General features: G+C 46.8%; 1 protein-coding gene across 1 annotated transcript in view; it reads left to right on the forward strand.

Annotated features, from left to right (window-relative positions):
• Positions 1–21,479, forward strand: part of LOC144762623 (VIP peptides-like) — a 165,690-nt gene that overhangs the window by 123,927 nt on the left and 20,284 nt on the right. Inside the window, exon 4 of the mRNA XM_078647849.1 lies at positions 7,516–7,638. Within this exon, the coding sequence (XP_078503975.1) occupies positions 7,516–7,638 (123 nt within the window). The remainder of the gene's footprint in view (positions 1–7,515; positions 7,639–21,479) is intronic.

Genomic DNA, 21,479 nt, shown 5'->3' on the forward strand with positions numbered 1-21,479 from the left:
CATGTTGTTTTTCTTCAATATAGTCTTTCCTAGCCACGAGGTAAGGTGACTCCTCCTTTCAGTGGTAGTGCGTATGGTCATCCACTCCATTGTTAGATTATTTTCGTTCCATCATCTGGTTCGGACGTATATTGCTGCTCTCTGGTTTAGTATCATCCTTAAGGTTCCCCTCAGTGAGCAATCCACTCTACCCTTGACAGTATTGCTATCGCACATTTTTCCCTTTCTCTGCATATCCTTTCAATCAGAAAATCTCTCATCTTTGGTTGAATACACCGTAGACTGCCTCCAGACATAGACGCGTTGATCCATCTCTCTGCTGATGGTTTTGACTCCATTTCAGTTCTGTCCTCTGTGCCACTCGAAGTACCCTCACATTGATCTACACCAGGTCTGTAATTTGTGCTTATCATTGGAGCACAAGGAAGAAGAAGACTGCAATGTTTGTTGTTCGTTCAGGTCGAAAAAGACTCTTCTAGATAATCGGGCTCGAGGACGAGAAATGCAGCAACAAAGCACTCAACAGATGCCGGAGCTCTTTGGAGAAGAGTCCGAACAAGAAGAAGCTCAACCGCAAAAGAAGATGAGGCCTTCATGGTTGAAGAATCCAACTTCGACCTCGAGATCGAGTTCAATTCAGAAGACATTCCAGCAGGACAGGGTGTCATGGGTACCAACACACCGTACCCCAGAAGTTGCCCATCACTAAACATAAGGCTTCCGCAACACCTCTGCCTTCATGCATTGGTCGGCACTGAGACGACTTTTCTGACGCCCGTCCCTCGAGCACGGCACCAAAACAAATAGTCAATCCTTCCGGCTCGGTATCATGCCGAGACAAATCGTCTTCGGACCCAAAACATTCTGCTCCAAAAGACAAATCTGATTCACAGCCAAAATCCTCCCACCGAAAACAAAAATATGCTTAGCAGACAGAAACTTCTGCTTCGAAAGAAAAAACTGCTTTGGAACCGGAACCTTTCACTTCCAACGACAAATCCAGTTTGGCACCAAAACGTAATGCACCAGAGACCCTATTTCAGACCCTCCAGAACCAATCTTTGACTGCATGAAAGGCAGATTTGATCGAAAACAGAAGAACATTTATATTAATCCAGATACTGGACACATATTGGCCAAAACTCCTTCCAAGATGTACTTGGCTCACAGGACACTGGAGGGTGCACAGACATAATATCGACTCCAAAATATCGACTGGAAAGAATATCGAGTTGTAAATATCGTTTGGAGAAAATATCGACTAGACAGAATATCGACAGTCAAAATATCGTTTTTAAGGTAAGTGAAGTAATATCGACTGTAAATAATATAGACAGTGAAAATATCCAAGTATATAATCTAGATAGTAAAAAATATAGTTTTTTAAATAATATTTAATTATTTATAGTGTTTTATGTTATATTATATGTGAAAAGTGTCATTTTTTTTAATTATTATTTTTAATTAATAATTTTTTTTAATTATTGTGTAATTTTATTCTGTAGCGGGTTGTGGGTTTATAGGGGAATAGGGTGGGAAGTAATTTAATTATAATAAATTAAATATGTAAATTTATTAATTGGTAGTAATAATTAATTAATTGGTAATTAAATAATATATGTTAATTATTTACAATTAAATTGGTAATTAATTTAATTTAATTGATTAATTGCTAATTATGTAAATTAAAATAATGTATTTTCTGTAGCGGGTTGTGGGTTTATAGGGGAATAGGGTGGGAAGTAATTTAAATATAATTAATTAAATATGTAAATTTAATAATTGGTAGTAATATTTAAATCATTGTAAATTAAAAAATATTTTTTAATTAATTAAAATGTAATTGGCAATTACTTTAATTTAATTGATTAATTGCTAATTATGTTAAATTAAAGGGGTATTTTTAGGGTTCAGGGTCAGTTTTCAGTTTTTGGGCAAAGGGGTATTTTTAGGGTTCAGGGTCAGTTTTCAGTTTTTGGGTAAAGGGGTATTTTTAGGGTTCAGGGTCAGTTTTCAGTTTTTGGGCAAAGGGGTATTTTTAGGGTTCAGGGTCAGTTTTCAGTTTTTGGGCAAAGGGGTATTTTTAGGGTTCAGGGTCAGTTTTCAGTTTTTGGGTAAAGGGGTATTTTTAGGGTTCAGGGTCAGTTTTCAGTTTTTGGGTAAAGGGGTATTTTTAGGGTTCAGGGTCAGTTTTCAGTTTTTGGGCAAAGGGGTATTTTTAGGGTTCAGGGTCAGTTTTCAGTTTTTGGGCAAAGGGGTATTTTTAGGGTTCAGGGTCAGTTTTCAGTTTTTGGGCAAAGGGGTATTTTTAGGGTTCAGGGTCAGTTTTCAGTTTTTGGGCAAAGGGGTATTTTTAGGGTTCAGGGTCAGTTTTCAGTTTTTGGGCAAAGGGGTATTTTTAGGGTTCAGGGTCAGTTTTCAGTTTTTGGGTAAAGGGGTATTTTTAGGGTTCAGGGTCAGTTTTCAGTTTTTGGGTAAGGGGGTATTTTTAGGGTTCAGGGTCAGTTTTGGGTTTTTGGGGTACATATACAATATTGCCTATTATTTAATTAAATTTTGTTACTATATATATATGTTTTAAGAAATATGATGACATTTTTTTATTTTTTTACTTTCATTAATTATTTAATTATTAAAAGTTATTTTAAGTATTGTTAATTATATTTTAGTAATTAATTTTTTATATTAATGTAATTAAACATTGTTTTTAGTAAAGTCGATATTTTTTACAACGATATTTTTGTAAACGATATTTTGTACTCGATATTTTTGTACTTACCTGTTTGTAGATTGGAACTCGATATTTTGACTGTCGATATTTTGTCAACGATATTTTGGGTAGTCGATATTCTTTCAGTCGATATTCTGGCAGTGATCCACACTGGAGACAACATTCCCCCCCAAAAAAGAAAAGGACATTACTACAAATCCTATACATTTGCCATCCCTTCCAATGCCTCCACCGACTTCACCTTTACCAGTACTGCCAGGCTTAGATCCACTTCACATAATACCACAGGGATCTCCTCACGCAAAGCCTGATTTAGGAGATAGTGATGATGATGATAATGATGACTATGCTCATCTGCCTAGAGACCCATGAAATGATTATAATATTGATCCACCTATGGGTTATGTTCCAGACCTATACCCTACAAAACCCTCCCTTCCAGATGATGATGTATCTTATCTGGAGCAAATTTCCAGGCAGCAGCACATCATTGGGTTACACTGCACAAGTACGCTTTAGATGATGATTTTTTATTTGAAACACTCTGGTCTTCATATAGAGTTAGTCAAAGTTTACTTATTTTGAAAAGAGTGATGAGACATGCAGAGGACACCTTAAAAGCCCAGTTTTTGTACGAATCTTAACACCCAGGGTTGATGAAAAAAATAAAACATCACCCTCTGATCGGTTTTTATTGAATGACAGCTTCCCCTTGATTCCCTGGTAGTTTCCAATGCTTGTAAATGAGCAAACTCAGACATCTGGTGATGCTCCTCCCCAGATAAAGAATGAAAGCCTATTGACGCCTCTGGTAAAAGAGTTGCTTTACCAGCTGCTAATCACTGGTACATTGCCAACACACATGGCCTCTTAGCTAGATATCATAGGGCCCACTGGGATGAAATGGAAGACCTACTTCAGTACATCCCATATGAATATAAGTAATCTTTATACATTGCTTTAAGTGCTCTCATAGCTTTAGAACCAAAGCCTCTACCAGCCAGAATACCCCATAGATAATCCCAGACCACGCTGTCAAAAGCTTTCTCCGGGTCGAGGAGGATCATGGCCATTTCCCCCCCCCCCGCGGCACCATGGGCATCGAACAGCGCTATAGCTCGTCTAGTATGGTCGGTCGTACCTCGCCCAGGAACAAACCCATGCTGCCACGGGGAGACAAGACCGCCAATGATCCTACCCAATCTTTTAGCCCAAATTTTAGAATACAGCTTTGTATACAATTTGATAAGCGAGATTGGGCGGTGTGACCCTTGGTTTTCCTTTGGTTTCCCCTTCTTGTGAAATATGATTATGTTTGTTTCCTTCCAGCAATCTGGAATTACACCTGAACACAATATACTGTTGAAAAGATCCAACAGCAGTGGGGCGATCTCGGTTTCAATGTTTTTGTACACCTCCAAGGGAATTCCGTCAGGACCTGCAGCTTTACCGGCTGCTAACTCCTGTAATGCGACTCTAATCTCGCTCATAGTCAAATCTCTATCCAACTCTTCTCTCCCCTGTTCATCCAATATTGGGCCTTCATCACCACTCTCCTCGCTCTGGCGGCAAGAATAGCCCTTCTCATCACACAATGATTGATAAAAGTTCTTCAAAAACCCGTAGTATATCCTTTGGTTCAGTATACTCTTTGCCATCCTCATGTATACTAGAGATTATTGGGCACATGCATCATTGTTTTTTGCATTCACAAACGGTGCGAATCGCAAAAATCGGCCGTTTGCGAATGCAAATCCAATTTTTGAGATGCATCAATTTTTTTTTTCACAATTTAAGAAATCGAATTTTTTTTGCGATTTCTTAAATTGCGATTGCATTTAAGAAATCGCAATTTTGCAATTTCTTAAATGCAATGCATCATTGAAAAAAAATTGCGATTTCGCAAATTGGAAGTGTTAAATTAGCATGAAGTCAACCTTCATGGTAATTTGAGAAAAGTTTCAAAAATGCACAAAAGTGCATTTTTGACACTTTCATTTTACACACATACATGCCCTTGGGCATGTATGTGTGAAAAATGGACTGTATGTTACATTTCAGGGGTGCAGGGGAGGGGGGTCCTTTGGACCCCTCCAGCACCCTAGAAATTGCATTCTCATTTTGCGATTCCTTAATTGCGAATCGCAAAATGAGAATGCCTTCTCATTGATTCCTACGGGCCGCTAGGCCCTTAGGAATCAATGCTAAGGGATTCCTTATTTGCGATTCGCAAAATTGGGAATCGCATATAAGGAAAAATTAGAAATCGCAAAAATATATGCGAATTTTTGATGCATAGGTATTTGCGATTTCTAAATTGCGATTCCTTAACTTTCGTAATTTAGGAATTGCAAATACCTTCAATGATGCATGTGGCCGTATATTCTTGACCTTGTCTTGTCTAATTCAGAGCGCCAAAGCCCTACCTGCCTGCTCCCCCGTTTCGTACCGCTTTGCCCTAGCGGTTTGATACTCACTATTTGCCTTCTGCGTTACCATTTTCTGAAGCTCTGCTTTAATAATCATCAGTTTTCTTTGGCTCTCAACACCATCCACTCCGTGTCCAATATCACTGATATGCTGCTCTTCTGCTTCCGCTAGTTCCCCCATAAGTCTCTCTACCTCTCTCCTATCCTCTCTCCTTAAACTTGCCAAACAGCTTATGGTTTCTCCCCTTAGGATAGCTTTAAATGCTTCCCATACACCATTTCGCGACGTACTATACCGGTTTGCATCAAAAAATTCCCCTGTCCATTTCCTGAGACATTCTACAAATCTATAATCCGCTAATAGCCTCCTTTCAAATGTCCAACTAGTTTTTTTCCTCTCTACCTTATCCAATTTACAGGACAAAATTAAAGGATTATGATCTGAAATTGCTTTCGGGAGTTTCCTAATACTGACCTTGTTTATTTCTGAAGAGGAGATTAAAAAGTAGTCTAGCTTGGTATATTTCCGGAAAGGATTCGAAAAATATGTAAAACCGGGTTATGCGGCTCCTTATGCCCCCAAACATCCTTCAGCCCATGCGAGCTGATGAAATCCTTCAATGCACGGAACACTCTAGGTTTTCGTCCTACATATACAGACTGATTATACCAATCGACAGAGATGTTTAGGTCACCACAGACAATAGTAGGGGTGGGCCAGCTAGCTAGCTCTCCTTCCAAAACATCATAAACCTCTGGATCGTCTTGATTTGACCCATAGACTACACACAGTGTGTAACCTATTCATAGCTCAGCTATTGCCCATCTCCCCAGACAATCGGTTTTAAACCGCTTGGCCCCCCTAGGGAGGATCTTGCTAAAATTGCAACTCCCCTGATTGACGAAGTTTGCGACGCACATGCCAGCAGCTCAAAACCTCTAATATACATCAGGTTCCTTTTAGTCCATGGTAGGTGGGTTTCTTGAAGACAAAGTACATCAATTCCATTATATTTGACAAAATGAGCCAGCCTTTGACGCTTCCTCCAGTCATTCAACCCGCCCACATTGACTGTACAAATTCTAATGTTCAGCATTTTGTTGATCTAAGTTACCACCTTCACTTTTTTGAAACATTTGTGTCCGGGCCTTAACTGGACCATTACCCAGACCGAGCAAGAAACAAAGAAAATCTACAGAGCACCAAATTATCCCATTTTTTAGTTTTCCCCCCTTACCTCCCTTCCCACTCCCCCCACCCCCCGTTCCAACCCTCTCCACCCCACTCGGCCCCCTGCTCCCCCCTGTAGCCCCCCTGTAGTTTTTCATAGAGAATATGTAAATTATTAGAAAAATTACATTTAGCTTCTTCAGCTAGATATCACAGGGCCCACTGTGATGAAATGGAAGATCTACTTCAATACCTCCTACATGAACATAAGTAAAAGGCACAAGAGTTAGTTCAAGAAGGAAACCTCATCTCTAATTGTTCTAATAGTTGTGCTCTTAATGCTGCTGACACTGCAGAAAGAGAAATCAATACCAGCATTCTCGACGTAGGCATGCCTGACTTAGAATTGCAAGCTTTAAACCAGAGGTCCAACAGTATATCATAAATACTCTGTTTTGACTAAAGGGAATTACTTCAACTCTCTGTAAAGTTAGCAGATATATGAAGTAGCATGACCCATTGCCCTACACAGTAGGCTGTAAGGGGGCGGAAGAAAAAACTGAATGAAACAACTGATTAATGGATGAAGAAGGCTGGCTGAAAGTAGAAGTATATTTTATTTGCAATTTAATTGAAATCAAAAGATCTTTGAAAAACCTAGACCTGAAAAACACACTGGGACATAAAGGCATTAGACACTTAAACAACAGAACAAGTAAGCTACGAAAATAGATCAGTGGGGAGGGCATTTGTCTGTCCGATCTCAAGAAAGTACTTAGGAGGAGATCATACAAAGGTGAGTTTTCCTATTACAGGAATGAAAGTGATAAGTTTCACATTTGTTGTGAATTCATGCTGTCTTTGACTGTCCGACTGGTGTTAAATGCAGTTAATATTTTGTAAATGAAAACCAAAAGACCATATGACTTGATGAAATACCAAGGGTTGAATTTAGAGTAACAGATATTTGAAGAATTATTACACCTAAACTGAGTGCAAAATCTGTAGTTCTTCATAGAGCAACGTATTTAAATTACTAGCAAAATTACATTTAGCTTCTTCAGCTGCTCCACGAAATAATTGCCACATGCTTATTTTCACTCATTGCTACACATTTCACGGTGCACAGATAATGTCAAAATTTAAATGAATATATAATTTCTCATATGTTCTCTCCAAAACAGCAACAATGACAAGACGCCAGCCAAACGCCATTCTGACGGTGTGTTTAATGAAAACTACATGCACCTTCAGGCGAAAGGGGCTCTAAAGAATTATTTAGATTCAGTGCTTTCAGGACAACAAAGGTATTGGATCATTATAACAATGAAACATATTGTTTTTAATTAACCAGATATTTAACAAAGTTAACATGTTTATTTTGATTGCATAATACATTTTCATTCCCTGAAAGTCCATGAAATGTATTTATTTATGCTTTTTATTTTTATTTAAATAGTTCTTGTATGACAACAGAGCACACGAGTGCCTTGAACCGGGGTGGCTCATCCATTTGAGCAGCCTAGCATTGGCCCACAAGCTAAAAACAGGATGCAGAGTAATTTCTTCTCTATTACATTAGTCCGTGTCTCAATGGACACATTTCTAAATTAATACACAATTACAGCTGTCAGAGAAAACACAAAAAAATGTCTCTACGAAAGTCTTCTTTAATATCTTTTGCAGTCAGCCGACACGTGTTTCGTCACGTAATAGTGCGACTGCTCAGGGCTGGGGAAAATACAAACAAAGTACTATGGAGTATTGTATCCAAACACATTTTCTTATATATAAATCACAACATTGTTTATATGTAGTGACTCAGTGGAGGTGATAACTTGTTTACAAATCGCGTGAGGTGAAATCTTGCTTGGATCGACACTAATTCCATGGATTGATTGTCGAGGAAACCAAAGATTCACACCTGTGCGGTGATATTGTGGGTGAAAATGCCAAAAACAAAGTGGGTGCTCTTCTTGGGAAATTAAGACTCTATAATGTAGATTGCGTCTGGTAGACATACACTATGTAAATCAAAAAAAACCCGAGGGACTAGTATGGTCAATTGACAATGAGAGTCTGTGAACGAGTATCCAAGATAAGTGATTTTCTAACATGCTGCTACAGGTGAGTGCACATACCGCTCACGGTAAGTTTGTGGGTTACCGATCATACCTGTAGGGTTCAAGCGAAAGGAGAAAAGGTCTAAATATAAAAAGAGGAGAAGGGAAAGAACAGGAAAACAATATTTAGATTATGTATTATAGAACCAAACGTAAATAAAGATCGAAGGTCATCGCCCTGATAGACGGGCAGTAGAAAAAGAGTCCTATATGCGCTCACCGCTTGGCCGGTGATACTTCCAACCCGGCTGGACTCTAGACCATGTGTGATGTGTCAGTCAAAGGTGGGCTACTCCGGGTTCATCAGAAAGAAATGCACATGAAGGAGAAAATAAGAGGAGTGGACAGAAAGTGGTAATGCCAATTACCTGGAGTGTAGAGCGTAACATAAGGTTCCGGCAGTTAGACATCCAAAATTCTCACCCGGTAAGGGAAAAACCTTGAGTACGAGTATTTCCTGGTTTAGTCCAATGCTGTCTTGAAAGAATTGCGATAAGTGGCAACGGGGAGAATGAAGCTCAATAAAGCTGTGAATTGAAAGAAAAAACAGTGCAGATACAGGAAATTAGAATGGAATTAGAGTTAAAAACCGGGGCTTTCACGATCAGTCCAAGTCAAATGATCGCTTCGTTCTAAGACAGACTAGAACGTTTCTTAAAAAGGAAAAAAGGAGGGAGGAGGAGGGTGGTTTACCTTGAGAACGATGTATCCGCTATGTTTGATCAGCTGGCAGCCGTAAGTTATAACGAAGGAGCGGGTGTGCTTCCTCCGATGGGTTTCCTGGATTAAGTACAGTTACACCAGCAAGCCTGACAGTGACACCAGCAAGCCGTGAGGGGAATGGCGCTTACTCACTACTCAGCATCGCCGTGAGGGGAACAGCTCTTCCCTCTCGCCAGACCCGACGCAGCGGGGGCACTCCAACACCCAGCTGCCCCGGGGGTCTGGCGCAGCAGCAGTGACGCCAGCAACGCGCCCGGAGGCGCCATAACTAAAGGGAACGCCTCCCGCCCCGCGGGTCGTGCGCGGTCGGCGCCGGGCTAAGCCCGGGCAAAGGGCGGGCCATCTGTGGCCATCAGGGGCCAGAAGAGGCTGGGACGGACCACCATACTTGGCTTTTGAAATGGGTAGGCGAAAACAGGACAACCACGCAGAAGGTGAGGGAAAAAAGGCTAAGGTCCCCAGAAAATCAGAGTCTCTTATTTCCTATCTGACTTCAGCGGTGGGGGTGTTGAGCTTCGAAATTGCCAATGCGGAAAAAGAACTCGGATTGGTAATGCCTGCCCCCATAGGTGAGGTTCCTTTAAGTTTGCTTGAGCCAGCTCCAAGAACTAGTATTCCTCTCGACCCTGTTGTGCTGATTATGAATCCATCATTTGTGCCTAACCGTGGTATAGCCGGTCCGGAAAAGCAAGCTAGTGATGTGGAGAGGTCTCCTTTAAATCCCTCAGTTAAAACTGATGAAGTATCTACAGGTACGGTTGGGAAGCGAAGGAAACCGCGGAAGTCAACTAGAAGATCGACACAAGGAGCGGTTTCGCAGCCTTTAGACCATACTGTAGCTGATCGCCTGGCGACCCTTGTGGAAGAAATGTTCGAATCATGTTTGTAGCCTGTTCTTATTGATTTAGCTAAGAACATTGTGGACTCATTGAATACCTGTGTTGCTAGTTTGGTTAAGAAATGCGTAAATATTGATAAATTTATAGAAGAGCACAGGGACTGTTGTAGGGCGGGCAATCTAGTTTGCGAAGAACGTATTAGTAATGGGGTAAAAAGGAGACAGGAGGCAATAGGTGATACCTCTCTAGCTGAAGCACCTTCCACTACTGCTTCAAACTCTGGGCAGGTAGGGGTTCCAAATAAATCAAAAGTCAGTCAGCCCCTTATTTCGAACATTGCTAAGGCTAAATCAGCAGATAGCGAGGTTGCTATTCACCCCAGGGCAAATCTTATTACTAGTAAGGGGCTCCCTCGGGGAGGGGACTTACTTTAGATCTCCCGCCAGATGCTGCATCTTTGGTGGCTGTTTTGACTGGGGACCTCCCTTAACTAGCAATTTGGCTGAATCCACACAAGACCTTATGGGGATGGCCAAAAAGTGGTGTGCCCAATTTAGTAGTGGTAACTCAGACATTTCCTCCCATGTTATCATGGCCAGACAGGTTGGGTGGGTTGGTAAGCGGAACAAGTGCATTTTGGGGGACTGCGTTGTGGTCAATTTTAAAAGCCCAAATATTGCAAATAGGCTGTTTTGGGATGCCTCTGATATCGGGGGCGTTGGCATTAGGCCTCTCCCTTTGAGATATTTTTATCCACCAGGCCCTAATATGCAATGACCCTTGCTGGAACAGAACAACTTACCCCCCAGCCCTAACCAATGGGTCGATGCCCCCCAAAGGATAGTAGGAAGAGGGGTTAGATAATCTGAGAGAGTTGAGAATCCAGGAGAGACTCCCCCCAGCAACCCTGGTAGAGCAATGATGAATGGGGTGACAGATATAGTTCTGTCGAACCATTTTTCTCCTTTTTCAAATATGGAGGATAATGACTGACTACTTGATACATATGATCACTCAGGGGAGCCTACTAGGGCGCTGGGTCGCCCATCCACCTGTAAAATTATAAGCTGGAATGTGGCTGGAATTAGAACAAAACAGAATGATGATATATGGGTTGGTTTATGTTAGATCTGGGGGTCTCTAATTGGCAGAGGTAAGTACCTTAGCCCAAGTAGGGACCCTTGCATCTAGTCAGGGTGAAGAATTACACACAGTAGATAACCCCTGCTCACCCTCTAGGTAGCTTGGCACAAGCAGACAGGCTTATCCCTAAGGCAATGTGTATAATAGTTGCACTTAACACAGACAATGACCCCCCATCCACCACAAACTGAGACCACACAGGTAAGTATATTTATTAAAATATAGCTTTATCTAATTTATGCAGTCAAAATCAACAATACACTAAGGTTGCTTATGTAAAAGATGTTGCACTTAATCTTATTGGTTGCAGTTACAATTAGGAAGGTTCCATAACAAAAAAATAGTCTCAAGTCTCTTAAGTCGGTATTCCAGCTAATTCCATTGACTTAGTTCGATGCAGTTCCCAAAACGAGTGGGCCAAATAATAACCGCGTGTTAAGCTCTTTGAACTCAGCCCTTTAAAAGCAATGGGCCCCAAGCGCTGCAAGCGCGCCTCACCGAGTATGCTGGGGACTCCTTTTGGGCCGCTCCGCACAGCCTCTTACCCCCGATGACTTCAGCGCCGAACAGAGCACACTCGCTCTCAGCCCCGGCCGGTCCCCTCTGCTCTCCCGCCGCTCTCGACAATCCAACGAGCGGCGGGGGAGTTGGTGCAGCACACCTCGGGGGACGACAGGCCAGGGGTGCGGGACACACTCGGGCTCCCTCGGCGAGGACGGATCGGACAGCTGACTCGGCTGTCGGCTCCTCGCTGGGTTTGCTTCGGTCACGGCTTCTCGGCGGCTTCAAGGCTGCGGGCCAATCCTGTCGCGGCACTTCAGTCGAGCCTCCACCAGTACCCGGGAGTCAGCCAATGGCAGTGCGGCTCCCTGGGCAGACCTGTGATGACGCGTTGGGGGCAACCAACCACCACACGGCAACCACGATGACGCTGCAGTGCATGGGCCAATCCCGTCGCGGCGATAGTGAGGGGGCTCGGCTCCTTCAACCAATGGGAGCGAGGCGGCTTCGAACTTCGGCCCCGCAGCTCCGATCGGGATAGCAATTTTCCAAGGGGGTTTCTGGCCCCGGGCAGCGGCGGTGAACAGGCGGCAGTTGTTTATTGAGGGCGCAGGTCACGGCAAGACCGCCCTCTCGGCCACACAACCGCTCTAGAGCAGGACTCACGAGGGGAGGCACCACGGACCTCCGACCCTCGCTGGGAATGTGCCGATGAGCACACTGATCCCTGTCCACGCTCAGCAGTTGATCACCAAGCACGCTCCAGGCAAAACAGCACGATCAGCACAGCGTCTTGAGGATGTTTTAGGAACCTTTTAACCCTGGGTTCCAGGAACAGGAGGCCAGCTCTTCTCAGGCCCTTGGAGATTCAGTAAGCAGACACAGCACACAGCAAAGTCTTTGTAGGTCAAGCAGGCAGGGTCACAGCACACAGCAAAGTCCCTTTCTTCTTCTCAGCTTTCAGTTGAACAGCAGAACAGGTCAGCCCTTAGAGCACACAGCAAGGCAATCTTCCTTCAGTTCTCCAGCAGTCCTTCTTCCAGCAGAGGTTCCTCTTGATTGTAGAATCTAATTTTCTGTTGTCAGGGGTCCTTCTCTTATACCCCAAAAAGTCTTTGAAGTTCTTTGAAGTCTTTGTGCAAGTGGGCCCGGAGCCCGGTCTAAACCAGTTCTGGGTGTTGCTGGAGCACTGGGGCTTTCCTGGCTTCCTTCTTCCTCTCAGTATCAGGGACAGAGGTGACAGTCGCCCCGCAGGGGGGTGGAGCCAGCATTGTGGTCAGGCAGGCACAGCCCTATTCACTATCAGGTGCGATCTCCTCCCACTTCCCTGGCAGCAGATGCTGCCTTTCATCCACGGGCTGACTCTGACAACCTCCTGGGGGCTCTGCAGCCCCAGTCACCCTCAAACCAGACAATCAATCCACAAACAGGCCCAGGCACACAGAAAGGTTAGACAAGAGAACAGCCACTTTCTAAAAGTACTATTCTCAAACACAGAATTTAAAAACAACCTTTACTAAAAGATGTGTTATTAAATTCTGAGTTCAGGGATATCAATCACTAATGTCCCATCTTGTTCCTATGAGAAGATAGGCTGGTATCCATTGGGACCAGCCTCCCCCATATTATTCTATGGAGCAAGATAACCTTACAGCAGTGAGCACACAAAATGGCTGCTGCTCACTACCAGAGCATGTGACCTGCATTAGTACATGCTCTACCTTACCCATACACTGCACCCTGCCCAGGGGGGTACCTTGAGCCTTCCATAGGGGTGACCGATGTGCACAGACAGGGAAGGGTTAGGCCCAGCCAGTGGGGACACTGGCCAGGCAGACATGGCAGTCCACTGACTGCACACAGGCACTGCGCTGGCAGGTCTGAGACACCATTTTAGGGCTACTCACGTGTGTGGTGCAATCTGCGCTGCAGGCCCACTAGTAGCATCTGTCATCACCAGCCCTGGCACACACAGTGCACTTTACTAAGGACTTCATGGTGAAACAAATATGCCAATCAGGTATACCCAAACAATATGACAATTTACATAGGGGGCACTTACACTCTAGCACTGATCAGCAGTGGCAGAGTGTCCAAAGCATCTAAACCAGCAAAAACGAAATCCAGCACAGCATCAAAAATACAGGAGACAGAGGCAAAAAGATGGGGGAAAACCACGCCAATGGTGTCAGGTCTAACACGTGTCCCCTCCAGCTGAAAGTGGGGAGAACTACCCAACATCTTGTGAGTCCTCATCACTAAGGCGGAAGAGTCTGGACAGACCATCAGCATTGGCGTGTTCTGTACCAGGGCGATGCTCCACCGTAAAGTCCATCCCCTGTAGGGAAATGGACCACCTCAACAGTTTTGGATTCTCACCCCTCATCTGCATTAACCATCTGAGGGGCCTGTGGTCGGTCTGAACACGGAAGTGAGTACCAAACAGGTAGGGCCTCAGCTTCTTCAGAGCCCAGACCACAGCGAAAGCTTCCCTTTCGATGGCACTCCATCTCTGTTCCCTGGGGAGTAGCCTCCTACTAATGAAAGCCACTGGTTGTCTCCGCCCTCATCGTTGATTTGTGAGAGTACTGCTCCCACGCCTTGCTCTGAAGCGTCAGTTTGCACAATGAACTCACTGGAAAAGTCAGGTGCCTTAAGCACCGGTGCTGTGCACATGGCAGCTTTGAGGGTGTCAAAAGCAGTTTGCCAGGCCTCAGTCCAATTCACTTTCCTGGGCTGATTTCTAGATGTCAGCTCTGTCAAAGGGGCCACAATGGTGCCATAACCTTTGACAAATGATCTGTAATACCCGGTGAGACCTAGAAAGGCTCTCACCTCAGTCTGAGTCTTGGGGGGCTCCCAAGCCATAATGGTATCAATCTTCGCCTGTAGGGGCGCCACCTGGCCGCTCCCCACCTGGTGTCCCAAGTATACCACTGATCCCTGCCCTATCTGGCACTTACTGGCCTTGATAGTGAGGCCTGCCTTCTGCAGAGCCTTCAACACTGCGCAGAGGTGTTGCAGGTGTTCCTCCCAAGTGGAGCTGAACACAGCAATGTCATCTAGGCATGCTGCGCTGAATTCCTCCAGCCCGGCTAATACCTGGTAGACCAGTCTCTGGAATGTGGCAGGGGCATTTTTCAACCCAAAGGGCATGACACGAAACTGGAAGTGCCCCTCTGGCATTGAAAATGCTGACCTTTCCTTGGCCCCCTCAGTTAAGGCAATCTGCCAGTACCCTGAAGTCAAATCAAAGGTGCTCAGGTACTGGGCAGCTCCCAACCGAACCACAAGCTCATCAGCTCTGGGGATAGGGTGCACGTCAGTCTTGGTGACCGCATTGAGCCCACGGTAGTCCACGCAGAACCGGAGTTCTGGGGGGCCACCAGGTGTAGCAGCTTTCTTAGGCACTAAGACCACTGGGCTAGCCCAGGGGCTGCTGGAGGGCTCAATTACCCCTAGTGCCAACATCTTGGAAACTTCTTCCTTGATGCTAGCTCTGACCTTGTCAGCCACCCTGTAAAACTTCTGTTTCACAGGCAGACTATCTCCAGTGTCCACATCATGGACGCACCATTTGGTGACACCTGGGGTCAGGGAGAACAGGGGGGCAAACTGACCCAAGACTTGGCGACAGTCCTTCTGCTGCTCTGGGGTCAGGGTGGGTGAGAGGACCACACCATCCACTGACCCATCTTGCTCCTTGGCTGCCAGGAGGTCAGGGAGAGGATCACTATCCTCCTCCCCTCCAGCATCTGTAGCCATGAGCATAGTCACTTCAGACCTCTCAAAGTGGGGTTTGAGGCGGTTCACGTGCAACACTCTCAGGGGCTGCATGGGAGTTCTCAGGTTAACCAAGTAGGTAACCTCGCTCTTGCGCTCTAACACCTCATATGGCCCGGTCCACTTGTCACGGAGCGCACAAGGCTCTACCGGCGCCATCACCCACACTTTCTGACCAGGGTGGAACTCAACCAGAGAAGTGTTCTGGTCATACCATCTCTTCATTTCCTCCTGGCTAGCCTCCAGGTTCTCTTGAGCGAGCTTCCTGAAGCACTTGGTCTGGTTGCGAATGGCCAGCACATAGCTGAACACATCCTGAGGGGTTTTCCCACGGGATTTCTCCCACCCCTCCTTCACCAGAGTGAGAGGTCATCTGACAGGGTGGCCATACAGCAACTCAAAGGGACTGAACCCTAAGGATTTCTAAGGCACCTCCCTGTAGGCAAACAACAGGCATGGTAACAAGACGTCCCATTTCCGCCTCATGGGCTCTTCCAGGCCCATAATCATGCATTTGAGTGTGCGGTTGAATCTTTCAACCAACCCATTTCCTTGAGGGTGGTAAGGAGTGGTGAACTTGTATGTCACCCCACACTCCTCCCACAGGGACTTCATGTACCTAGAGATGAAGTTTTTCCCCCTGTCGGAGACCACCTCTCTGGGGAACCCCACACGGGAAAAGATTCCCATCAAGGCACGGCCCACCACGGGGGCTGTGACTGTCCTGAGCGGGATTGCTTCCGGGTACCGGGTGGCATGGTCCACCAAGACCAGGATAAACCTGTTGCCTAAGGCTGTCTTGGGGTCCACGGGCCCCACGATGTCAATGCCCACCCGCTCAAAAGGGGTGCTCACCACAGGGAAGGGTTGGAGGGGTGCCACGCACTTTCCTCCGCTCTTGCCACTGGCCTGACAAGTTTGGCAAGATTTACAAAAGGCAGAGACGTGCTTCTTCATCTGGGGCCAGCAGAAATGGGTGACAAGCCTGTGATAGGTCTTGTCTTGCCCCAGATGTCCTGCGAGAGGCACGTCATGAGACAGACCCAGTAGGAAGTTCCTGAAGCGCTCGGGTACCACCAGCACACGGGCTGCACCGGGCTCAGTGAACTTAGGCTCACTATAAAGTAAGTCATCCTCCCAGTAAATCAAATGTTCCTTGGACCCCAGGCCTGCTGCCTGGTCTGCAGCCTGCTGCCACACACCAATGAGAGAAGGGCACTCTTTCTGAGCCTGGCAGAATTCCTCCCTGGAGGGACCACCATCTTGCTGCCACTGAGACAGCTCAGGCAATTCCCCCAGTTCGGCAACCTGCTCCCCTGTAGGTTCCAGGGCATCCCCCTCAGATTCTGCTTCCTCCTGGACCGTGGGAACGGTGGGGGCTGGTTTCCCGTGCCCTCTACCCCTTCCTCTCTTGGCAGGTCCCTGGGCCATTGTTCCAGGCTCCAGTTCTGCTAATCCACCCTCACTGGCTGCCATTGCACGGGTGGTCACACAGATCCACGCAGGCAAACCCAACATTTCCAAATGAGTTCTGTGCTCCACCTCTTTCCATAGAGAGCTCTCCAGGTCATTACCTAATAGACAATCTACAGGCAAGGCATCACTTACAACAACTTCCAAAATACCGGAGACTCCTCCCCATTCAAATGAAACATTTGCCAACTTGCAGAGGCGCACTGAACTGTCAGATGCCACCACAGGTCGGAGTACCTTGGGAATGATTTGCTCTTCAGACACCCACTGACACCTGACAGATGTCACGCTGGCTCCTGTGTCTCTCAGAGCCTCTATTTGCTGTCCATTGATGGTCACCTTCTGCCCGTATTTCTTAGTGTTTTGGGGCAGCAAGGTTTCCTGGGCCATCTCTTGGTCTCTTAAAGAGACAAGGGTCATCACTGCTAACCCCTCCTCCCCACTGGAAATCAAAAACCCTCACAAAGCTACGCTGGCTTACCCTGGAGTTGGAGCACCAGTGGGCGCTGAAGTTTTCTTTGGACATTTGGGGCAATGTGCCCCACCTCCCTACATGCATAGCAAGTAGGCGGGGACCTGTTGTCCTGCTTGCCCTTAGGCGGCCGGGACTTCTTAGACTTGGGGGGTGGAGACTCCTTCTCCTGGGAACTATTTTGGGGCCCTTTAGAAGACTCCTTTTGATTAGCCGTGTTCCCCCCACTCTTCTGCTGGGGACCCTGTCCACCTTTGGCTGGGGTACTTACCACCCCCTTGTGGACCCTGGTGCTAGTCCAGCGGTCTGCCTCTTTATCAAGCTCACTGGGATCAGTTAACTTGCTGTCTAAAAGATGCTGGCGCAGCTCTGGAACACATAAACTACTCAAGTGCTCCCAACTTATCAAGTGACACAACCCCACATAATCAGTAACTTTGCTGCCCTTTATCCAACCTTCCAGTGCACGCGTGTACATACTCACACACTCCACCCAAATACTAGAATCAAGCTTCTTGAAGTTCCTAAACTTCTGGCGGTACTGTTCTGGAGTGAGCCCATACCTGAGGCACAACGCCTCCTTCATAGCGGGGTAGGATAAAGTGCCTGCTGCTTCTAAGGGTGCCAAGACATCCCTCCCAGAGGCCTCAAAATGCTTCCACAAACCTGCCACCCATTCTTCTCAGGCACTTCATTCATCTTCAAGGCAAGTTCATACGATCTAAACCACGCATAAATATCCTCACCCCTCTGATAATTCTGTACCAGATCTTTTGGTATGTATACTTTACCCGCCTGTACTGGTTGTGCGCTACCACCATTAGAACTGGACTCCACCTGTTTGGCTTTCATGTCCAGCTCCCTCATGCTCAACTCATGAGCCAACTGGAGTTTCCTCTCCTCAAAAGCGAAAGCATTCCTTCCCTCCTCCGCCTTCTTCTCAGTTTCAAGGCGCAGTCCCCTTTCTTCTGCTTGGGCTTTGAGTTTAAAAAGCTCAATCTCATGGGCCCTACCTCTCTGATTATCCTCCAGCTCCTCTGAAGAAATGATCCTACTGGAGTGGTTGCTGCCAACCCTAGACGCTGGCCTTCTCACGGGCAAATCACCGGATTCAAAAGCATTCTCCTGTGTGCCTCCCTCTCCAATAACCTCTTCTGGATCACCATGTTTGGCCTCCCACCAGGCCCTCAGAGCTTTCTGTAGCTCTTCCTTGCTTGCGCTGCCCTTCACTGGGCATCCAAGCTGTTTGCAGAATTTCTTCAGCTGCTCCTTTTTATAGTTGAACAGCTCCTGAATTTCAAATTCCAATTCTACCCTTACGCTTGCTGCTTTCTGAGACATGATGCTTCCTAACCTTTTCAAAAATAGGTTTCACCAAAAAGAAAAAAATCTTGCGCAACCTGTGCTGCTAAAGTAGACTAGTGATGTACAAGAAATCACTGCAGGTCAAGTGCAATTATTAGTTCAAAATCCGCACCGCTGTCCAACAATGTTAGATCTGGGGGTCTCTAATTGGCAGAGGTAAGTACCTTAGCCCAAGTAGGGACCCTTGCATCTAGTCAGGGTGAAGAATTACACACAGTAGATAACCCCTGCTCACCCTCTAGGTAGCTTGGCACGAGCAGACAGGCTTATCCCTAAGGCAATGTGTATAATAGTTGCACTTAACACAGACAAGACCCCCCATCCACCACAAACTGAGACCACACAGGTAAGTATATTTATAAAAATAAAGCTTTATCTAATTTATGCAGTCAAAATCAACAATACACTAAGGTTGCTTATGTAAAAGATGTTGCACTTAATCTTATTAGTTGCCGTTACAATTAGGAAGGTTCTATAACAAAAAAATAGTCTCAAGTCTCTTAAGTCGGTATTCCAGCTAATTCCATTGACTTAGTTCGATGCAGTTCCCAAAACGAGTGGGACAAAAAATAACCGCGTGTTAAGCTCTTTGAACTCAGCCCTTTAAAAGCAATGGGCCCCAAGCGCTGCAAGCGCGCCTCACCGAGTATGCCGGGGACTCCTTTTGGGCCGCTCCGCACAGCCTCTTACCCCTGATGACTTCAGGCGCACCGCGCCGAACAGAGCACACTCGCTCTCAGCCCCGGCCGGTCCCCTCTGCTCTCCCGCCCGCTCTCGACAATCCAACGAGCGGCGGGGGAGTTGGTGCAGCACACCTCGGGGGACGACAGGCCAGGGGTGCGGGACACACTCGGGCTCCCTCGGCGAGGACGGATCGGACAGCTGACTCGGCTGTCGGCTCCTCGCTGGGTTTTCTTCGGTCACGGCTTCTCGGCGGCTTCAAGGCTGCGGGCCAATCCGGTCGTGGCACTTCAGTCGAGCCTCCACCAGTACCCGGGAGTCAGCCAATGGCAGTGCGGCTCCCTGGGCAGACCTGTGATGACGCGTTGGGGCCAACCAACCACCACACGGCAACCACGATGACGCTGCAGTGCACGGGCCAATCCCGTTGCGGTGATAGTGAGGGGGCTCGGCTCCTTCAACCAATGGGAGCGCGGCGGCTTCGATCTTCGGCCCCGCAGCTCCGATCGGGACAGCAATTTTCCAAGGGGGTTTCTGGCCCCGGGCAGCGGCGGTGAACAGGCGGCAGTTGTTTATTGAGGGCGCAGGTCACTGCAAGACCGCCCTCTCGGCCACACAACCGCTCTAGAGCAGGACTCACGAGGGGAGGCACCACGGACCTCCGACCCTCGCTGGGAATGTGCCGATGAGCACACTGATCCCTGTCCACGCTCAGCAGTTGATCACCAAGCACGCTCCAGGCAAAACAGCACGATCAGCACAGCGTCTTGAGGATGTTTTAGGAACCTTTTAACCCTGGGTTCCAGCAACAGGAGGCCAGCTCTTCTCAGGCCCTTGGAGATTCAGTAAGCAGACACAGCACACAGCAAAGTCTTTGTAGGTCAAGCAGGCAGGGTCACAGCACACAGCAAAGTCCCTTTCTTCTTCTCAGCTTTCAGTAGAACAGCAGAACAGGTCAGCCCTTAGAGCACACAGCAAGGCAATCTTCCTTCAGTTCTCCAGCAGTCCTTCTTCCAGCAGAGGTTCCTCTTGATTGTAGAATCTGATTTTCTGTTGTCAGGGGTCCTTCTCTTATACCCCAAAAAGTCTTTGAAGTCCTTTGAAGTCTTTGTGCAAGTGGGCCCTGAGCCCGGTCCAAACCAGTTCTGGGTGTTGCTGGAGCACTGGGGCTTTCCTGGCTTCCTTCTTCCTCTCAGTATCAGGGACAGAGGTGACAGTCTCCCAGCAGGGGGTGGAGCCAGCATTGTGGTCAGGCAGGCACAGCCCTATTCACTATCAGGTGCGATCTCCTCCCACTTCCCTGGCAGCAGATGCTGCCTTTCATCCACGGGCTGACTCAGACAACCTCCTGGGGGCTCTGCAGCCCCTGTCACCCTCAAACCAGACAGTCAATCCACAAACAGGCCCAGGCACACAGAAAGGTTAGACAAGAGAACAGCCACTTTCTAAAAGTACTATTCTCAAACACAGAATTTAAAAACAACCTTTACTAAAAGATGTGTTATTAAATTCTGAGTTCAGGGATATCAATCACTTATGTCCCATCTTGTTCCTGTGAGAAGATAGGCTGGTATCCATTGGGACCAGCCTCCCCCATGTTATTCTATGGAGCAAGATAACCTTACAGCAGTGAGCACACAAAATGGCTGCTGCTCACTACCAGAGCATGTGACCTGCACTAGTACATGCTCTACCTTACCCATACACTGCACCCTGCCCAGGGGGATACCTTGAGCCTTCCATAGGGGTGACTGATGTGCACAGACAGGGAAGGGTTAGGCCCAGCCAGTGGGGACACTGGCCAGGTGGACATGGCAGTCCACTGACTACACACAGGCACTGCGCTAGCAGGCCTGAGACACCATTTTAGGGCTACTCACGTGGGTGGCGCAATCTGCGCTGCAGGCCCACTAGTAGCATCTGTCATCACCAGCCCTGGCACACACAGTGCACTTTACTAGGGACTTCATGGTGAAACAAATATGCCAATCAGGTATACCCAATCAATATGACAATTTACATAGGGAGCCCTTACACTCTGGCAC

The sequence above is a fragment of the Lissotriton helveticus genome, chromosome 6 (genome assembly GCF_964261635.1).
Source record: "Lissotriton helveticus chromosome 6, aLisHel1.1, whole genome shotgun sequence".
Lineage (NCBI taxonomy): Eukaryota > Metazoa > Chordata > Amphibia > Caudata > Salamandridae > Lissotriton > Lissotriton helveticus.